Consider the following 21,780-nt stretch of genomic DNA (forward strand, 5'->3'; position numbering starts at 1 on the left):
ATTACATATTTCATTCGCAATTCTATTATCTATTGGTTTTTCCAAACAATTTCAACTCAATTAAGTAAACAAATTTGCAGTTCTCCAACTTTCATCACAGTATCACAGCTCATTTGCTTGCTACTCAAGTATTTCCGTTATTGTTTTTGTTACAAGTACTTACCCAACAACACTAAATGACAAATTATGTTTGTCCTTATTATCAGCCGCATTGAGGTTAGCATTGTCGTTGTTAGAGGCCAACGGTTGAAGCGTAGTAGTGCTGTCGGCCGCCGCTGAAACATCACGTCTCGTCCGCTTGTTTTCGTCCTTTTAACGGTTGAGTAATTGAGCCACATACAAAGAAAGGGTAGAAATGATTTTTGAAATTTCGAGATGTAAGTGTGTCAAATTAGAGAATGTTATTAGATGCACATATATTAATATAGATACATATGAAGACCAAAATATATACTTGTATACATATATATATATATATATATAGACATGTACCATATCTATAATAATTATATTTATATATAATAAATTTTCCAGAAGTTTTGGTGCTTCACATACAAACACGCTTTCAAAAACACAATAGCGTCTCAGCGGGATTCCTATTCATTTCCTAATAGTAATTTTAGCCAACTACCAAATTGACTTTATTCTCATTCGTGATTTTGTTTTTGTTTTATGTTTAAATTTTACGCAAAACTTCTTGACTTGTGTCTTTTGTTTGTTGTGTAAACTTACCGTCGGGTAATTATGACCCTCATGCGTCGTCACATTGCTTCCGGTACCATTTGTTGCTGCTACGGCATTGCAAAGTAGAAATAAAAGCAACAACTTACAAATACACACAGTGAGACATTTCAGTTTTTGCACGGCCATTTAAAGTTTTACGTAACACAAGTGGAGTGTGGTCCAAATTTTGATGGGATGAGTGGAGAAAGCTGCAAAAAAAAAATAGATACATTATATAGATGTATGTGGTGCATGTAAACCTTGTCATATAATTAGAACAGTATTTTTGAACAAATACTAGAAAGAAATGTTTCCAATATCTACCATACCACATTTGTGGACTTGCCAATGTTTCGATTTTGCCCATATACAAGGCAGACAACCTCGGCGTATCAAGGAACAAGTGTATTCTTCTCGTAAAAATATCTCAATTTTTACTTAAATTAACTAGCAGATGTCTTGAGGGACGGACATATAGATATTCAGTTTACTTCGTCTACTGATAATTTTGAATATTTTTTATTTATTTTGTAATCCCAAATACGAGATTAAAAAAATAAAAAAAATTTTAATCCCGCATACCGAATTAAAAAAAAAACGAAATTCAATCCCACTTACCGGATTAAAACAAAAATGAAATTAATCCCAAAAAGCCGATTAAATATTTATTTTTAATTTTTAATCCCAACTATCAGATTGAAAAATAAAGAAGTAACATTTAGATCTGAAACATATAATTAAGAATTAAAAAAAAAGAATTTACTGTAGAATTAAAAATGTTTCGTATTCATTCAAACCGAAAAAATAATAATAATTCAATCCCAAACATCTTGGATTAAAAAATTAAAATCTAATTTTTAATACAAAAATTTTAAATTAAAAAATTCCCGCATGATCGTAACGGCCTAGCTATAATGTTTGAGGCCATCTCACACTGGAACGATTTTGACATCTCTTTATCCCTGTTCAAAGGGATTACGGGGAACATTCTGTGTAGATACAACTACCAACACAATTTTCGAGACGAAATAGTTCGATTATTTTTTTCTAGTATGCTGGGAGCTTTAAGGTGAAATTTCACCTACATATCTAACTAATATATTAATTCCAAAATTGTTCCTGTTTATTATCGCTTCATAGTGCAATTAAATTTCAATAAACAAGGTGTGAATTGGTTGCAATAGTCGTACTTTTAGCGAAATATGACGCATAGTTAGTGGAAAAGCGAATGTTTGAAAATAATTTAAATATTTATTATTATTATAAACTAACAATCACATAAAATGCGCGGTCGCTGGCAGGTGTCACCGAGCTTATAATTAGTCCAGATTAGCCGCAAATGTTACACAAAGGGGGATAGTTGGCATTTTTTAGAGCTTAGTTTCCAAAGCTAAGTATGTGTGTATATATTTGACGAGCATTTTGAAAGATAAGGTGGTGTTTAGTAGGCACCTTCCCGTCGAGTTCGTGTTTTGTTTTTATTTTATGGCTGGTTTTACCAAACAAAGAAACGCCTTATCCTTCAAATTTAATGCGAAGCATTTTTGTATCAGAAATTCTTTGGCAGCATTGAGATTATTTACTGAGGGACGTCGCTATATTTCAGGAAATTGTTTGAAGAGTTTGATTAAAGCAACTTTCGCTGAACTTAGTTAAAGAAGTCCCGTTATGTGCTTATTTCGAAAGTAGAGTACTTGAATCACATTAAATAGTTTTTTGTTAGAATAAAGATTAAGTTTGCAGTTCAAAAAATTTTAAATCCGTTATGGAACCTCAACTCATAAGCGAGTTCAGCTACTCAAGATCTCAAGTTACATGAAATTAACAGAGACTACAACTCCCTCCTATTATTGCTCCTTACTTAGAACACAAAAAAATTCTGCGTATCCAAATTTTGTTATTGGTGCCTATTTGAATAAGAAAGGGAATCGTCAAGAAGTGCAGTTCTAAATCTGTGAGTAAAGAAGTTGATAGAAAATATTCTCATACAAATAATAAAATAATGATACTTTGGAAGCCTTAGGAACAATTGGATACATGGTATATATACAAGGAATTCTGATACTATCCAACTTTTGTAACCTTTTTTTTTTTAATTGCAAACTTCACAATTGCTTAAATATGACTACATATTCCTTCTTACAAGTATATACATATTTGTAACAATGTATACATGAATAAGCATTAAAAAGTATTCCTCCTTCATACCAAAACTTGATAGGTACCCTCATTTTTTGCGTTGGAGTCTAATAGAATATTTATGCCTTGCCTTGGGCCAATAATGTGTTAACAAATATATTGACCTTTCACACAGCCATTCACATATGTAAGCACTTTTATTTTACTCATACATATATATACATACATATGTACATGTTCATACATTGATGGATAACCGCAGCGTGATGCAAGATTGTGGAGTTGAGCAAATGGAATATGGTTTCGGGTGCATACACAATGAAGTGTAACGGAAAGCGGGCAGACTGCGTTTTAAAATAACGATATTTTTCTGTCATAAAGTGTGTTTGTATATTTTATGCGCAGAAATAATAATAATATGCTAATGAAGACATTTCTTCTTAAATTTAATAAACTTGCACGTTTACGAGATGACTAAATATCAGTAAAACTTTAGGATAATTGATAAAAGTTCTTTTAAAATACCATATTATTTTTATTTAAAAAAAATATAAATAACAATTTAATAATTAATTTAAAAAATATCGATTATTTTTGGCTTAAATTACACCTTGCGATTTCATAAAAATGTTTCGAATGATAGAATTGTGAAAAAATGTTTTTCTGTCTAATCCGCTATAATGTCGAAGCTGTTAGTTCAGTCAGCTTCTGCACGCAAAGTTTTAAACTGGCTTTTTTCGTTACAGCATTTTTCCAAGCCGGCAACAAGTAAGGATTGGCTAAGTTCGGGTGTAACCCAACATTTTATACACCTGCAGCATGCAAGGATACCTCAAAGGCGCTATTTGAGAAAAATTTTATACGAATATATTCATTGGTGCTTGATTTGTGTACTAGAAAGAATCAAGAGAATTTAATATCTCTTGCGCGTTTAGATATCCATTTATTGCGTTTTTAACAAAACCTTTACAATCCGATTTCATCCAGTTTCGCACTGTCGGTAGTGGTTCTTATAGGATTAGGACAGATTTGCTTATTGTAGCTTTAGTGGTTTAGGAGATATGTATTTACCATTTTTAAACATTTTTTCTTCACAGGTGCCCTTGCTACTGCAATCCGCTATACTAAATAACAGATTTATATCTTAATTTAGTGCTTAGTTGTGACATTTTTGTTGACGGACGTACAGACAGACAGTCATTCGGAATTCGACTCGTTTCGTCATTCTGATCATTTATATATACATAACCCTATTTCTAACTCGGTTATTTTTAGATGATAGAAACAACCATTAGGTGAACAAAACTCTGTAGCAACATGTTGCAAGAGTATAAAAACGTTTGTATTTATTTAAACCCGTTTTTCTTATTTTTCTTCATTTTTTGTGTTGATAAAATTAAGTCCACAAAGCATATTTGCGTTATTTTTAGAAAGAAATGGCTTTGATAGCTCGTACAGCTCTCTCTATTTGTGTTACCTCATTTACACTTCGCACGAGTGCCGAATGAAGATACTTGTACGAATCAACGACCCATTGAATGGCTTCCATAAAATACATACATATATATATATATACTTGACACAAACAACTACCAAACCTAATCGGTCAGATTATCTAATTAGTTTGCACAGTTTCAATCCCAGAAACCATAAAATCAGCAATTCACATGCAACCTACCTCAGATTATACGAACAGGACCATCTGTTAAATTACCCCAGGTGAACTTATTGCACATTTATTGAAAACCGCTTAGTTAGCTAGAAGTATAACTACAATATGTTGATATTACAACAATAGCAACAACTTAAAAGTTTGCTTCAAACGCAGTATTCTAACTTAAAGGAAAACTAAGTACTCTATCCTAATCATACAAATGTCACTTATTTTCATCATATGCTAAGTCATCTCATTTGAAAGTAAGATATTCCTTATCATTGTATAAAAAAAAATCTGATTGTATGAATGGCGTCATAGTTAATAATTTTATTGACTCAATAAATATGTGGGTAAATATACTCGGAAATGTATACAGCCTGTGGGTATTTGTGTTTGTATGGGCAACTCTAGTTAGGTGTTTATATGTATTGGTGCAATGCCATTTGCTCTTCAGACATACCTACATTTAACCTCTGTTTTTGTTACTCAAAACGTCGAGTCGATTGTGTATAAAGGGTGGTCCATATAGTTGTCATTTTTCTAATTGTATATTACATGTGAATTGGAAACAAGAACTTGGTGTGAAGAAGATGGTCCTCCATGTCAAGTAGGCTAATTCGAAATCGGTCATATGCGTGCCAAATTAGGTAATAGTTTTAGCAGCTGATTTGGCGATATGAACACATCTGTGATTTAATTCCATAAGCTTTAGTGTGTAATCAAGAAGAATTCAGTTCCTTAAAGGCGACAAGAAATTCGTAAGAAAGTGTCAAAAACCATTCCCAAGGTTTTATAAAACTGATCTAATGAATGGTTTAAATCGAATTTGCTATCTGGATTGAATTAGATTATATCCAGAGAATAACGGCAATGTTTACCTTCGTGAATTAACCAAAACTATAATCAAATAAAATTATTTTTTTTTTTTATAAACCAAACGAAAAGTAAATTTAAAATATATATTTGATTTCTAGGAATCAACAACTAAATGTAGCGCCCTGTAACTAAGAGAGATTGTATTGCATTTGAAATTCTCGCTTTTTAAGTGTATTAGTGGTGAACGCCTGCAGTAACGGAAATCAAATCAAGTCAATTTGATCAATCACTGCTATGTCCAAACAGCAGTATGGTTGCGAAAAATCACATGACTACAGGCCACAGGAAAAAGCTTTACACATAACCTTTTTTAGCTTTGAAGTAACGCCAAATCTACAAACATACATGCAGACTCACTTGAGTATCCACAAAGCAACCAAATACGGCATTGCGAATCAGCCAAAAGCTGCACCGTAACATTTTGTTTACTTAAAATTGTTGTTTGCCTTTGCTTGTGGTTTTATTTGCGCATAAAAGTATGCTTCACTTTCGGTGTCACTGCCAATTTTTATTACCTAACATATTTATTTTAAATTCATCTCTCGTTGTTTACGCACTGTTGCTTCGTTTGCTGAATGTGGTGGCACGCTTTTAGGCGTTCGGCCACGTATTTATGCTTTTGCTTACTTATTTACACACACACATTATTGTTCCCAGCCACACAATGTTCCCCTGGTGTGAAGATTTCAAAGCTTAAAGCTTTCAGCATTAACAGCATCATTTCACCGTTAAATATCACTGATTTGCTTGTGCAACAACACAAATGTGTCCCAGTGCACTTGTGTGTGTGGGTGTACTTCTGTGTATTTGTGCTAAGGACTTTTCCTTGACTGTATTTATATGTGTGCGGGTGTGGTTGAGACTGCTAATTTGTGTGTGTTGTGTAATTAGTGAATGTGTTGGCAGCTTATTTGAGGCTTTTGTTCTTAATATTCGCGTTGTCAGTGCTGGCTGATTTGAGATTCTATTTGAGTTGTTATATCAACAACTGAGCATCATGTGCTGAGATATTCGCTTCCTTGACTTTTAACACTCAATTAATTTGATTTAAATTGTGTGCTTTAACATAATTATAATTAGGCCAAGACTACTCAATTAAATTAAGCAAACATATTAGTATGCAAGGGAGGCATGTTAAGCCAGAGTTTCTATATTTAAATTATATTTGTTTTTGTATTTTTAATAAGAATATCCCGGCATTCAGCAAAATTATTATTATCTTCAAACTAAGAAATTTTCCCACAGGCTTTATTTCCATAGAAGAAAACGGCTTCCACACAAAAATCAAACAAAACCACAGAGGTTCTACGTCCGATATCTTACACAGTCTAGAGACACATCTCAACGAATCTGTTACAGACTAACATATAAAAAAGATATCCGCAAAATAAATTTTATTTACATAACATACTCTCTGAAGATATCATTGGAGCGTGTTGGATAAAACGTTCTTGAGTATTTGGGTAAGCGAAAACTTTCTGCCAGGTGGTTGCACACGAGGTTAAGGATATAGATCTCACTCTTCTAGCTGAGAACGCCGGCCTATTGTGATACCTAAGACTCCTACTTATTCATCGTTAAATCGATAGCCTGTCACAAATTCGGCTAATATTAATTGCCATTATTTCATCTGGTTCGCCAAAAGTATGACTGCAAGATGTTTCTTCCACAATCTTGCAAAAGCTAGACAAAGAAGAAAAAAAGGCATTCAAACGAGTCTGATAATGAAGTAGCCTGATGCTATCAATTAGGAGTAGAGACACTCCTTGACTAATTTTTATCGCACAGTGTGCGAACTCAGCGCTAGTATTGCCGCTGTGCTATTGTAGTGAATACTCACCTCACTGAAATGGGCTGTACTTCCGAGCAATACATCTAGTCCTACCATATTGCAAGCGACAACTGCTTGAAAAATGCTACAGTGGTCCGGTAACCTGAAACTATGCTTGACGGAGATCTGCTTACATTAAACCCTCCTTCCAACCTTTCCTCTGAACATGCATCCATCTGTGATCACTGCGCCTCTTCATCAGTCGAGAAGTAGATCAGCAACGCAGTGATGCAAGTTTTATAGGATGCAGTCGGAGAGGGAGAAAATAACAGAATGTCCCTGTTTGGACTCTTTCATCTTCCCAGCTTCTCTTACTGGCCCTTATTGGGACTTTCGCAGCTATACACTTTCCATCTACATATAGCCACTGGTGCTATTTATAGAATGGTTTTTGGATTCTTTATGATCCATCGTAATAAATCAAAAGTTTTTCATCAATATATAAATGAAACATGGTTTCCAATATAGTCCAATCGACAGTCATTCCAATATACTGCATGCGATGAATCGAATCCAAAGCGTGGCAAGTTACAACAGTCAGATAGTGAAATTATGGCCTCTAAACTTGGGGATACGCATTGAATTATTTCTATCGACTACCTTGAAAAGGGAACACCCATCAACAGCTACTATTGGAAGGTGTGAAGGACAATCTTTATAAGTTTTGTGTTAAATTTAAACATAGAGGCAAAGCTCATAAAAATTCACCAGCCGTTGAAGGACTTTGCATTTAAAAATGTACAATACATAAATATACGGAAACGCTAAGTCCAACAGCAAATGTATTTTGGATAAAATTTTTATAGAATCTTGGACTGCTGCAGGCTTTTTCAGTTCCCATAAAGTACAGCGTTCAAATAAATTGGTGGTAAATATTTTCTCAAATTTGTTACAATGTCTACTGGACATAACTTTACAGAGGACTTTATCCTAGTGTCATGTATTACTGATCACTTTCAACTAACCCAACATAACCTCAACGGACGCGAGTTCACTTAAACTCCATACACATATTTCTATGCATTTTCTCTTCATCTGCCATATAGTTTTATCTGCGTTATTACAATACAATCGTCTGTACACAACTTCGATGAGCATAAAATTTACTAATACCTAAGCAAACATAAGTACATACTCGTACAAACGTTTATATGATACATAACTGTCAATTCGTGCTCATGCATTGCCTTCAAGTTGCGAACTTAGCATTTGAGCAATCAGTCAATGAACAGCTAAGTCGCCTTCAATATTTACTTTGCCTTGTGTTGACGCTTTGGCTGCTTGCTGCCACAGATGCGCATATTACTGGAGTGGCGTACGAGTATGTGTGTCTACTGCAAATATACATACATACATAAATAGCTAGTTGCAAGTGCCTTCGTGTGTGCAAATTTTCGTGCTAGTTCTGCTATACTGCAGCACGAAATACGAACAGCAACCTGTTGATTATATTCAATTGAATTGATTGACACCAATAATTACAACAGCAACAACAATTAGAGCAACAACTCGAAGACGGCATGAAGACATTCAAATGAAATTGTAGTGTCAGCTTACGAACAAAAAAAAAAAACAAAAAATGAAAACGAAGCGAAAATTCAAATGAGCGATAACATTTGCGGTCGCAGTTGATGTCAATTGAGTTTGTTGCTTCTCACAGTTATTGCAGTTTTACACCCGATTGCAACTTGTTGCAAAAGGTATATTTGATATGTTGCTAGAGGCATAGCTAAGTTGTGTGAAACCCCTTCAGCGATGTTTAATCCGAATAGAGAATTCTTTTGCTGTTCGTTTAAAAAAATACCCGTTATCATATACGGTTTTATAGGAAATTTACGAACCGGTTCGGAATAAATAAAAATTTAACATAAGCACTGATTTCAGAGTCGTTAAGGACGATTTCTCTGAAACGGTTAGACCGATCGGAAATTGCTACAAGACTTTCTTAGAAATATTTGTCAGGAAATAATTAGATTTCGACGTTAAAATTTTTTCACAAAAAACGACCATTTTTTTGGGAACTATTATTTTGCCAAAAAATTAAATTTTGACTATACCTGCGATCACTACCTGTATTCATCATTAAAAATAATAAATTTTTTTGGCTTTTGGATTTCAGATAATTTTAAGCAGAAAAATCACCAGACACTTTTTTCGTGTGATTAGAAGTTGTTAAGAACAAGATGTTTTAGTCAAAATAGCACGTGTGTCCTTAATTTCGGCCAAACAAATTATTAGCATTCGGACGATCTTGTCGGGCAATGTCCAACAAAAAACAAAAAAATGCTATATAGACAGTTAATAATGGATATATGTATACTAAGTCAGCTCATAACCACTCCCATACTAAAAGTAATCTGCAAAGAAAGCGATTTAAGTATCATAAACGGTCGGCTTCGGTGATTCCCGTATTAAGGTTTACCTTACATTTTTATTTTTTTATTTTTCTTCTCACAAGACAAATCAGCTTGTTTGACGCGCTAGACTGTTTCGCACCAATGCAATGGCTGGAGTATAGGCTGACAGGCAGCAAGCGCTTTTGGAATGTTTACTATTTACTGTTACTGTATGCAGATTGCTATTTAGAGCCAACGCAGTGGCAATATCCGTTTAAGTGGAAATAAAGCAACAAATATATGCCTTAGCCGCGAATGCTGCAACATAAATACCAACAACAAAGCTATAAGTATGAATGATGAAGTGACGCAGACTTGCAGCAGCAGTTGCCACCAATCAATTGACTTAAGTAATAACAGGAAATGTGGTTTTCTATTCAATTTAGCGGTACATTGGCAAAAAATCGTGTGCTTTCTGCATGCTTAACTTCGTTTCGCGAGCTAAACGAAGGATTTTATCAGCTTTGTATATTCTAATAAAAATGATAATTTAAATAATATTAGTAATTATTTCGGTAGTTGGCAACACCAAAGCTATAATTGATATATTCTTGAAGTCATACGTAAAAGTTTTAATAATAAAGAACAGTTGCTTTTAATTTTCCAAAGAGAGTAGCGAATCGAACAAACAAATCCAACAAACTAGCATATATAAAGTGGTAGAATTTCAAGCGGTTATATCACTTTTATGAGACGCCCACAAGCTTTCTTGCCTGTAGTATTGAATTAATCAAGTTCCAAAAGAGCAGAGAGCAGAACTGAAATATAACGATTGTGGTTGATGTTAAATATATTGAATCTAATTGTTTTATATCGTTAATTTTAACTGTCTAATCTTCAGCAACTTTTAATTTTTATTTTAATATTTATTTCATTCACACATCAGATTAAGTGTACTATCTGGCAGACATGAGCGAAGCAGAAAAATAATATTATATATAAATATAAAAAGATAATAATGTCTTACTTGCGAGCAAAAAGATATTTCCTATTATGAGATTCTGCAATAATAGAAAATGATTAATAGGCCATAATTCATAACCAATTGTCGGCAGCTTTATGGGTTACCCTTCTCATTATAGATCCGATTAGATTACACTGGGAAACAGTAGTTTTGTTTCGAGAAGTTTCTTACCCGATTTTGTGTGACGCTGATTGCAAATCTGTAGTCAGTTTTCGAAATATAAACATATTACATTTTTTGCCCAAAATACTACAATTTTAGAATTAAAGAATATATGGCTCTTACTTAACATGAAAAAATGTTCGCTTATGTGCTTTTCTTCCATCAGTAGAAACTAAAGTCCTGTTTTGAATGCTCCAGCAGTAATCAGCCATCATATTTGCATTCAAACAACTCTGGTATCGCTTTTCCATAGGACGAATATCCTTGCTTTTCGCTTAAGTCGCCTAAATTGTCTGGGAAGCGGTCTAAATGGCTGAAGGGGAAGTGCAACATGAGCTGCTCCATGTGTTGAATGTAGTCTACAGACTTTTTTATAAGAAATTTTGCACAACCCAAATAAATTCGATCCATGCAAATTTCTCCTTATCTGTCATACAACCAGTAAAATGTTGGTTTTTAATTAGTTCCCTGATTTGAGGACTTTCAAGAATGCCAGCTTTAATTTCGTGCTCGATTTCGGAAATGCTTTACTGATATATTTAAAACATTCCCCATTCTTATATAGAACTTTTACAAACTGTTTTATAAGACCTTACTTTCTATGAAGAGGGGGTAATATAATGCAATTTCTGGCTACTAGAAGGGCGTTCATCACATTCATACTACCTGTTACTAAATTCACTCTCAAAGGCCAAATTTTTTTATTCCAGTATTCTTTCTTGGACCGGCTATTCCATAAGCATATAAAACAGGGGTAATTGGTATATCCTCCCTGTTAGCCTGAAATAATATTTACCATTTTAAGATTGACGTATAGTAGCCAGTTATGTTCTATGTATTTGGTTTTCTCCATAACAAATAGGCATTTTTTTTATAGAATCAGACGCATTTAAACAGCATTCTCTAAACATATAGTCACCACAAACAGCACAGAAACTATTCGGATAATTTAAACAAGTTCGTCTTAACGTAGACATAACGGTTTATTTATGAAATTTAGTAATTTTTTGCCCTTTAAATTAATTCAAGTAAGTCGAGTAACGATATTTCAAGAAATACCTATATCACTAAAACTGAAGCTACTAGAAAGAAACCGAGTGTAGATTTGAAATCAGCGACGTCAACTTTGTAAATTGTTTACCAGTGTTATACTTAAATTTCAGCTGGGTAAAAGAGTAACAGTTAATCTTCAGCTATTGTACTTTACAATACGTTATGATTTTTCTAACATGTTTTGATTAAAATAATAACGAGGCCTCAAGTTTAAGCTTTTATATTGAAATGCTTTACCTTATTAGTCGGGCTGACTAGATCCACGTAATTTAATGTACGGAATTAATTCCTCTATTAAAATTTGAATTTAAATATCATCTATATGGAAGTTAAAAAGCATCGATCATCTCTAATAATATTTTGTTGTTCAGAGAACATCGCTCCACAGCATGCTTTTAAAAAGAAATTAAAAATTGAGCATAGAATAGTGTGCATAACTCACGATTACGCTCGCATTGAGAGAGCACATTATCAAAGTGAAAATAATTGTCTGCCGTTGCGCTCAAGTGGATAAACGTCAGCTGAGCGCCTATTTGCATGCCAACAAACGCCAAAAGAGGGGCAATGCTTGGCGCATGCATTTTCACGCCAGCACCAGCGGTCGAAGCGTCATCCCAGCCGTGGAATGTCGGCGAGCGGGCAAGGTAAAGCTGAAAACGTGCTTGCTGCGCACGCGATTAGTTTGCTTAAAGAATGAATAAAAATTAAGCGAAATGTGTTCGGCCGTGTGGAGATAGTCGTACAAATATGTATAGCATGTTTGAGAATTTACAACAACACATTGTTTCTTGGCACACATTTGTGACATATTTACTTTAACAGTATTGTGGGCAGCGTGCCTGCTGCTTTCAACTACGGCGAGCCGGTCGCAGTGTTCAAGATTAGCGTGTATTTATGGTTCCCTGCCAGTGTGATCGCCATCCAAGTGCTCAGTTGCGTTTAGTAAGCGCATAAGTCAAGTTGACTATTTGCTGGGATTCATTGACGGTTCAGCTGTTCGGGATATATACGAGTGCACGAAATGTTCTAGCCGCGCAGGAACACCTAGGAAGGAAATAAGCAAGATCGGTGATCTTGCCTAAGTAGATAAGTGTTTGTTTAAATACCCGCATTTCAAATTCGTGTATCAAGTGCTCAAGTATCTTTTCGATTGGAAATTTTTTACTACTTGTTTATTTATTTTTCGAGATTTTAAATTTGTATGCCGATTTGTGTACATGCTCGGTATACAGCGTAAATAAGTTTCGTTTTCATTTGAAATCGCTGCAAGTGTTGTAAGTAATTATTTCCATATTTTGAGTAACAATCATTTCAGTTATCAGTAGCAATTAATTAAATTGAATTACGATCATTTTAATTAATATATTTAAATGCTTTACACTTGCATACAAACATTTTTAATAGCTCCTGGTAATGGGTGTGAAAGTTCCATACCTTCTTCGACATGAAGGCTGAGAATTCTATTGTTTTAGGTTTGTGTTTTTATTGCACATGCTCACACGATTTTGAAATAGAAAGATGTTTTACAAATTCAAAGCATTTCGCACGTACACTATATGAACATATGTCTGAAAATCATAGGATAGAAAATAGTCTGCGTTAGATTTCCGGTAATAAAATCTTTCCAGAGATTTATTATTTAAATAATATAAGTTTGAGTCTCTATGATACAGAACTAACTGTAACTGCTTTATATACCATAGTTCATATAAAATTTAGAGAAATTCTGTCTCTCGAATCGAAAAATAATTATTTCATCGCATAATGCCATCCATGGTCCCAGCTTGCGCACTAAATGTCATATACACAAATTAAGATCGGGCTTTTCGACCAAATTTAAATTTAAAGTCAATAAAAGCTTGAATAAAATTGTAGCAAACAATAAATTTTATTCTAACACTTTATGTAAAAGTTTGAGAACGATGTGGATTGAGGATATCTCTTTTTTGAATTTACCATCAAGCATCCTCTTTTTGGAACTGTAGATAAAGGTATCTTTTCAGAAAAGTCAGAACTTTTGTTTCGAATTGGAAACCGATGAATATCGTAGACAAAATACGTTACGATCGAAAAGAAACAAATATCCCTAAAACCTATGACCCTTGATAAAAACTTGATAACCTCACAATTGTGATTCTTCGGTGAGAACGACTTCTCAAAATGAAAATTTTCAAATACCATCATTAAGTTCATACAATTTGTTGTAACTTGTAACCCGTAAAGGGTATTTATGTCCGTTGAAGAGAATATTTGTATAAACAAAACTTGCTGGCATTAATAACAATGATGATATTGATCGATATTGTTTTCCAGTATTAAATCAACTTCTGCTTAAATCTCGTTCTTTATATAAAGCCTCAATATACCGTCGTAAAATGTGAATGTCGTTTTCGTATAATCTATAATGCATCGACGCAGGGTCGTCAATAAATATCTATGAAAATATTACAGTATCCACAATCATCTACAATAATCAATGTCATAAAATTGTGAACTCATTGGAATTTGGGTCGTTCTGAAAAAAAAAAAGTATCAAAAAGTTGCGGGATTCCAATTAAGTCAATTCTATCCCAATATTTGTTCCGTTATCTCTTTATTGCTCCTTCTGCTGTTATCAGGGTACACAATTAATTTTTTCGAATCAAAAACTCCCCTTTTTGTGTAATATGTTAAATAAAAAACTGATAACTAAGTAATTGATAAGAGTATTTTACAAATGTGTCAAAATTATCTATAAAATTACCGATGACTCCCAAGAGCTTGTCATTGCGTCCTATCTATTACGCGTTCCTCTCAATGGGAGAATCTCTAAATAGCTTATTATGCCTACGTATAAAATAGTACTGTTCGTTAATCAAACAAACAACATTAATCTGATATTGTTTCTATCCCGGAAAATGATAATATTTCTTGAGACTTATAACTGATGGACAAATGTTCAAGTAAATATCGTCAGCTGGCGAAACCGAAGTCTATTTATTTATGAAGAAGGCCTCTCAGGCTTTAATGCCGTTGTGGTGGCGGTATATATAAATGTAAAACGGGTTTATCACAATCCAACTTTTAAAGATCTGAATTTAATTGGCGCTCTTTTATATAAACGATATATACTTTTCAGCCTGACTGATTCGTTGGTTTTACCAGTCAGACAGTGATTAGACTACACTGTTACGAATTTCTTTGAAGAACTTGATCTTATAAGTTCGCTCTAGTTTAAGAATTTGATTCTGTTGGCCATTTAGTACACAGATTAATTTTTTACGAATACATTTTTGCGATTTTGTGTTACAGATCTATTGATGTAACAAAGGATAAAGTTCTGATCTTCATATACTACAATAGTTTTCTACTGAATTTATCCATAAAATATATGTGTAAATAGAATGCTACGGAGCTTTGCCGTATTATATTTAAATTTGTTAATTTATTTACTTCAGTTCTAAGATTTTTTCAAAAATTATATTGGAATTATAATTATTTCGCTTCTTTGATATTCCCTTATTTATTATATTTTTTAACTCTACTTTTACATATTAATGTATTTATTTACGTTTATATTTATATACTTGTATGTATATTTCTTACTAAATTTTTGTATGTAAAATGCTTTGGCAATTTAAGTGGCCTGACATATCTGCCTAAAAACTTATGCATGCGAAGCACTCTTAATTAATAAGGGTCAAATGATAAATAAACTCACGAAAGTAGTGTGGAAGAGAAAAAACAAAAATTAAACTTATTATACTTAGAATAATACAATAAGATTAATTTATGCTTCAACCATTTCGTGGAAATTTCTTTTCGCTAATTTTATATGCCACATGGAAATATATTTTTGGAACTTGTTTTCAAGTTCAATGCTAAGACCTTTATATACCATAAAATAATACAGCGAAAATTTACATGTGTGCGAGAGATATGTAAATGAGAAAGCTGATTAAAATAAAACAAAAAGCATTTAATTGATTACTTTTGTGACTGACTAAAACATACATATTTTTGTATGTATATAGAACCTGGTCATGGAAAACTAGAGTTTTAAATCAGTTATCCATTATAAAAAACCGGTTCATAAGGTTTTCAAACTAGTAATTGGGTTTTATGATCAACTATTCTTTCAGCTGTTACATACGAGTATATTTTATCACTGAACTACTATTTTCAATAAGTAGACCCTTTGAATGTAGACTGGCATTGTATAGCCATTGGGAAGTATACCACTCAACGGTAATTGGTTACTTGATAAGATGGAACGATTATCTATAAAAATTTTACTCTGCTCTAGAGAGGTTCACCAAGGGGTTATAAGATTATATGTTCAAAAAATGTTTGTGCAAAAAGTGATAACGATAAGAAAGTTATTAGCGGAGCATCTTATAGATGAAACTTATTTACAATTTATAGTTTTTTCTTTAGGACTACAGCAGCAGTGAAACTTATCACTACAATTCCAAATCCCCAAAGGAATGTAAATATACTTGTACTGTCAAGTAGTGGGAGTCGAGTAGAGCGCATTCTTAGGGCTTGCAGAACATTTCAATAAAAATCTTTTTCAAATCGTAATTTTAAATTCTATCTACAGTGTTGCAGTTGTGCCAAAATAATCGAAGATCTTACTGGCAGTTTTATATATCACTCTGAAAACTTTTGGTAAACACTGTATTATAAATTTATTAATATTTTTTTTTTGACATTTGAGTGGATTGAGTAAACAAGAGTAATATCAATTATGTCATATTTTACTTTAACTTGTCAACATAAATGTCGCAGATTTGTAAATATTTGACAGTAGTCCATTGACAGCTGACAGCAGGGGTTAATAATCCGTTTCAAATTACTCAAACTACTATGCTACAAGTATTTAATTTTTCTTTTGTTGCAATTAATACTGTGCTGCATTCGGCTATGAATGAGCTAAAAAATTTATCCGTTGGTAAAACCGAAAGCAATGCTATTGCTGCACTCGAACAGATGTGACATTTACAGCACGCGAATTAAATAAATCTGTTATAGTCTTTTGTTAATTACACTTTTGAAATTAAATCGTAAATGAAAAGCGAGTGCACAGCTGTGCATGCTCACACACACATTTCTGCAGGTATGTTTGTAATTTAATGCAATTCCGAGTTTTTTTTGTCGAATTTTTGCAAGCTTTTGCTCATTGCCTTATCGGCATTGTCAAAATTAATTTATGCTGAAATTATCAGAGTGGAACACGGAGCGACTATCAGTGACCACCAGGGTGACATACATATGTATTGTACATTCATACATGTACATACAATATATACTATAGACATATATATTGCGTTAATTAACTGCAGTGCCCAATTATTTAGATATGCATCTACATATCTATTGCCGTCAAGCTGAGCTAAGAAATGCAAATAAGTCTGAATTTGGCCTTGCGGCGAATTGTCGAAATTCGCTGGAAAGAAATGATTATGTTTGCGCCCACTGATGGACGGAAGGTCGGACAGGTGCAGCAGTATTGATAGTAAAATTATAATTTGACTTCCGTGCACGTTCAAGCGCAAAACACACTCACGCACATAGATACATGTGTGCATGCACATACTAAGATGCCACTAATCTAATCCAGTTCAATCTAATTTGTCATGATGCCGTTATACGCGTATGACGATCTTGACACTCTCGAACAATGTAAGAGCATTATTTAATTAACACTTGTGAATATGAAATTTATAGCAACATATTTATTTGAGGTCACTTATAAGTGCAGATACAGTTACTTCCTGCATATTTACATATACATAAACACACTCACACCTACGTATACAATAGCTTAGCAGCGAGTCATCATAGCTGATTTGTACCGTCTTCTATTTGTTTATGCACTTCCAGAACTATATACCTACATATATTATATAAACATTTATATCCGTACACTACATATACATATCTACCGTAAATATGTAAATACCATATACGATATAATCCAATATATAATATATAATCCAATAAATTTATTTTTCTTCCCACATTCAGACAATGCACGTCCTAGGCCTAACTTGTTGCCTGCTGCTGCTGGGTGTCCATGCTAGCTATGCACACCGCGCAGCGGGCTCTAGAAACTTTACCGTCGACTGGGATAATGATCGTTTCCTGAAGGATGGCGAACCATTCCGTTTCATAGCCGGCTCGTTTCATTACTTTCGCGCCCATCCCGATAGTTGGCAACGCAAGTTGCAGACATTACGAGCTTCTGGCTTGAATGCAGTAACCACGTAAGCACTACAAATTTCTACATACGTTTAACAAATGTCTAGTATTTTTATATAATTTTACAGTTACGTTGAATGGTCGCTGCATAATCCGAAAGAAGACACATATGTCTGGAATGGTATTGCCGACTTGGAGAATTTCATCAAACTAGCCGATGAGTTGGGGTTGCTTGTGATACTACGTCCGGGACCTTATATTTGCGCTGAACGTGATTTTGTAAGTACACAAAAAATAGTTGTTGCAGTTTTTCATTTACGTCTGTGGGGAAAACTCACCCATTGCTTGGAGTTGTCAAGCATAGGGAGTTTAATTACTACCACACTGAGGATTATGATTTCAAATCCAGACATATGCCACTATTTTTTTAATCACGATGAGTAAAGAGGTAACATTGAGATTATTGAAATAACGTTTTTTCCTCTAAGTTGGTCTAAAACTTTTAGAAACTCTATATTTAGGAGAATACAGGGCACCTAAACCTTCACCCCATCCATATTGGAGAGGGAATGGAATTTTTCAGTACGTCTGAGGAATAGCTCAGAACATGTATTGAATAGACAAGAGTTCAATAAAAGCAAAATATACAATTATTTATGTTTTTCAAATATTATTATGCTGGACTCAGCTTTCGGTGGCTTGAAGAAAGAGTGCTACAAATGACGATACCCCAAAAAAAGTCTCGTCACATTTTCATAGATGTGATAGTTTACTTATAGTTACTGAGTGATCCGACAGACTCCAGTTCAGCTAAGGAGAAACATTTTTTTATGGGCAACTCGTTCTGCTGAAGCATTAAAGACACACAGATGTCACTGTCTCTGCTGATAGTAATTTCCCTTCTATTTATACTTATAAGCTGCATTTTAGTCTATAACTGACCTTTAGAGACTTTGATAAAGGACCCGTAATTTGGGACATTTTATAGGATATTTCGGAGTCAGTTTCATTCATCTCTTAGATATACAAGGATAGTTAAAAAAGTATGCACTGCGACCTTTGGTTTATTGTCCCTGTCTTCACTTACATCACCTAATTTAGTCCCAGCCCACTAAGAAAGCTCAACAAAATACTATAAGGAAGTGTCTCCGCCGAAAGTTTGCGAATCGTCAAATATACTACACTATAAGTCGTCTTAATTTTCGTCTGGTTAAGCCGATAACCTGTTCTAATCTCTTCCGGCTGTGTGCTCCCTGGAATAACTACATTTGACGAACACGAGCAACTTATAGTAAATATCGATTGACTTCAGATCAATCGGCTTCCTGGCCAACGCGTTTCTAACCGCTAGTTTCTCATATTCTCTTGTATTCATGGATCCATACGAGATGTTTGATATTTTCTTTGCTATACTGTCATGTGCATGTTTCAAACCACTCACGGCAAGTGTTATTTCTCAAGTCAAGTCAAAAATTTGGCATTTGTAGTTCCTTCTATTCAAGGGATAACAATATTCTTCCTCTCAGAAACATGAAACCTCGCTTTCAAAAATGATTTACATATATATTTCTGTAATGTTTTCAAATTTCTCTCATTCCAGGGCGGCTTCCCTTACTGGCTACTCACAAAGTACACGAATATAAAACTGCGTACATCTGATGTCAGTAAGTGACCCGAAGTCTTTCTACAGAATTAAGAACTAACAGTTGCTTTACTTTACTTCGTTTTACAGACTATTTGTTTGAGGTGCGCCTTTGGTATAATGTGCTCTTCAATAAACTCAAGCCATACCTCTATGGAAACGGCGGTCCAATTATTATGGTACAGGTGGAAAATGAGTATGGTTCCTATTATGCTTGTGATAAGAAATACCGCACTTGGCTGCGTGATGAAACACTTGAACATGTGCAAGACAATGCCGTGCTCTTCACTAATGACGGTCCGAGCGTATTGGGCTGTGGTCACATAGAAGGTGTGTTGGCAACCATGGACTTTGGTGCGACCAATCAGATAAGTAATTATTGGGCACGATTGCGGCAGATACAACCGAAAGGACCGTTAGTCAATGCAGAATTTTATCCAGGCTGGCTCACACATTGGTCAGAGCCAATGGCGCGTGTGCGTACCGAGGCGATTTCAAAATCATTCATGTGTGTATAAATATATTTCTATGTTATTATTTAGATACAATTGTCATTTTTTCTCTGTTCTCTTCACTGTAGTGATATGTTGGATGTTGGTGCCAGTGTCAATTTTTACATGATGTTCGGCGGCACAAACTTTGGCTTCACCGCAGGTGCTAATGATGGTGGTCCCGGTCGTTATCAACCCGATATAACTTCATATGATTATGATGCGCCAATGAGTGAGGCTGGCGATGCCACGGAAAAATATCATAAATTACGTGAAATTATCGGACGTTATTTACCGTTACCGAATATACCAATACCAGCGCCGACCACGAAGAAAAACTACGGTACTATTCGTTTGAATGCTTGCTGTTCGATGCTTTCCGCAAAAGGTCGTGAAATACTTTCGACTGGTGTTGTCTTCGATACAAAACCGAAAACCTTTGAAGCGCTCAATCAGTATTCGGGCTTTGTGCTTTATGAAACTATGCTACCCACGTTCAAACGTGATCCTACCATCTTACGCGCTAGTGGCATACATGATCGGGCCTATGTGCTTATCGACGATCAATTGGTGGGCATACTTTCACGTGAGACACCCATCTATGACCTTCCCATCAGTCCAACCTACGGCAAGCGTTTGCAATTGTTGGTGGAGAATCAAGGCCGCATTAATTTTGGACCGGTAACGGATTTTAAGGGAATCACCAGTAATGTTATGCTAGACAAAGACATATTGACCAATTGGACAATGACAAAGTATCCACTGGAATCTATTGCGGATATCGAAACACTGATAGCCTTAGTAAATGCTGATGACGTCAATATTATACGTCGCTTTCACGAGGAGAAACGTGGCAGCATCTTAAGTAACGGTCCAACTATTTACTATGGTCAATTAACAATTCCAGTCGGACAAGTAGCAGATACGTACTTAGATACGAACGGTTGGGGTAAAGGCTTGGTGTTTATCAATGGCGAAAACTTGGGTCGTTATTGGCCGGTGGCAGGTCCACAGGTGACTCTCTATGTGCCCCAGGAAGTACTTAAGAGTGGCGATAATCGTATTGTGCTAATCGAATATCAACGTGCAGCTCCAGCCAATGAGATTGCCTTCACTGATACACCAAATTTGGATGGTCATTAAATAGTTGCTCAGAACATAAAGTGGTAATTTTGTTTCCTTTAACTATATTCGTAGATTATATAACTTTGTTTTTAACTGATGACAATAAAGGGATTTTATAAAAAATAAATATTTTCGGATAAGTTTTTATTTTGGTACCAAACATGATGAGCCTAAAGGAAGATGCTTTAGACGCAGTCCGTTTGTCAGTTAGAGATATTCGATTATAGGCCCTTGTGAAAGGTAATATAAATCATTGGTGCGGTTGCGTTTAAACTTAAGTTTTACAGAAAACCCCTCGTACAATAAAGATGTATGTACATTCGATTATATATACTTTAAAGGGTGGATGCAAAAATGCCAATTACCAGCAAATTTATCTTAAAGAATAGCTGGATCTGTGGAGATTGAAATAAATATACGAAAAAGTAGAGTTCCTATTTATTAATGTTCATCAAATTATAGTCTCCACCTTGGTGCAACAATTCCGCAGGACTAAAGTTCAATCTCTGTTACAAACAACATTTTTTTCCTACATCAC

General features: G+C 34.5%; 2 protein-coding genes across 3 annotated transcripts in view; one reads left to right on the plus strand and one right to left on the minus strand.

Moving 5' to 3' along the window:
- Nucleotides 1-21,780, minus strand: part of Tk (Tachykinin) — a 35,234-nt gene that overhangs the window by 6,771 nt on the left and 6,683 nt on the right. For both annotated transcript variants that reach the window (XM_036373311.2, XM_036373310.2), the window contains exons 2-3: nucleotides 733-932; nucleotides 164-309 (exon numbers count right to left, since the gene is read on the minus strand). In XM_036373311.2, coding sequence (XP_036229204.2) covers nucleotides 164-309; nucleotides 733-870 — 284 coding nt within the window. In that variant the 5' untranslated portion in view covers nucleotides 871-932. The remainder of the gene's footprint in view (nucleotides 1-163; nucleotides 310-732; nucleotides 933-21,780) is intronic.
- On the plus strand, nucleotides 12,715-21,369 carry Ect3 (Ectoderm-expressed 3). Its single transcript, XM_036373309.2, has 6 exons — nucleotides 12,715-13,075; nucleotides 17,811-18,049; nucleotides 18,113-18,263; nucleotides 19,585-19,648; nucleotides 19,717-20,134; nucleotides 20,207-21,369. Exons 2-6 carry the CDS (start codon nucleotides 17,814-17,816, stop codon nucleotides 21,258-21,260), a joined length of 1,923 nt encoding a protein of 640 aa, XP_036229202.2. The 5' UTR covers nucleotides 12,715-13,075; nucleotides 17,811-17,813; the 3' UTR covers nucleotides 21,261-21,369.

The sequence above is a fragment of the Bactrocera oleae genome, chromosome 2, assembly GCF_042242935.1.
Source record: "Bactrocera oleae isolate idBacOlea1 chromosome 2, idBacOlea1, whole genome shotgun sequence".
Lineage (NCBI taxonomy): Eukaryota > Metazoa > Arthropoda > Insecta > Diptera > Tephritidae > Bactrocera > Bactrocera oleae.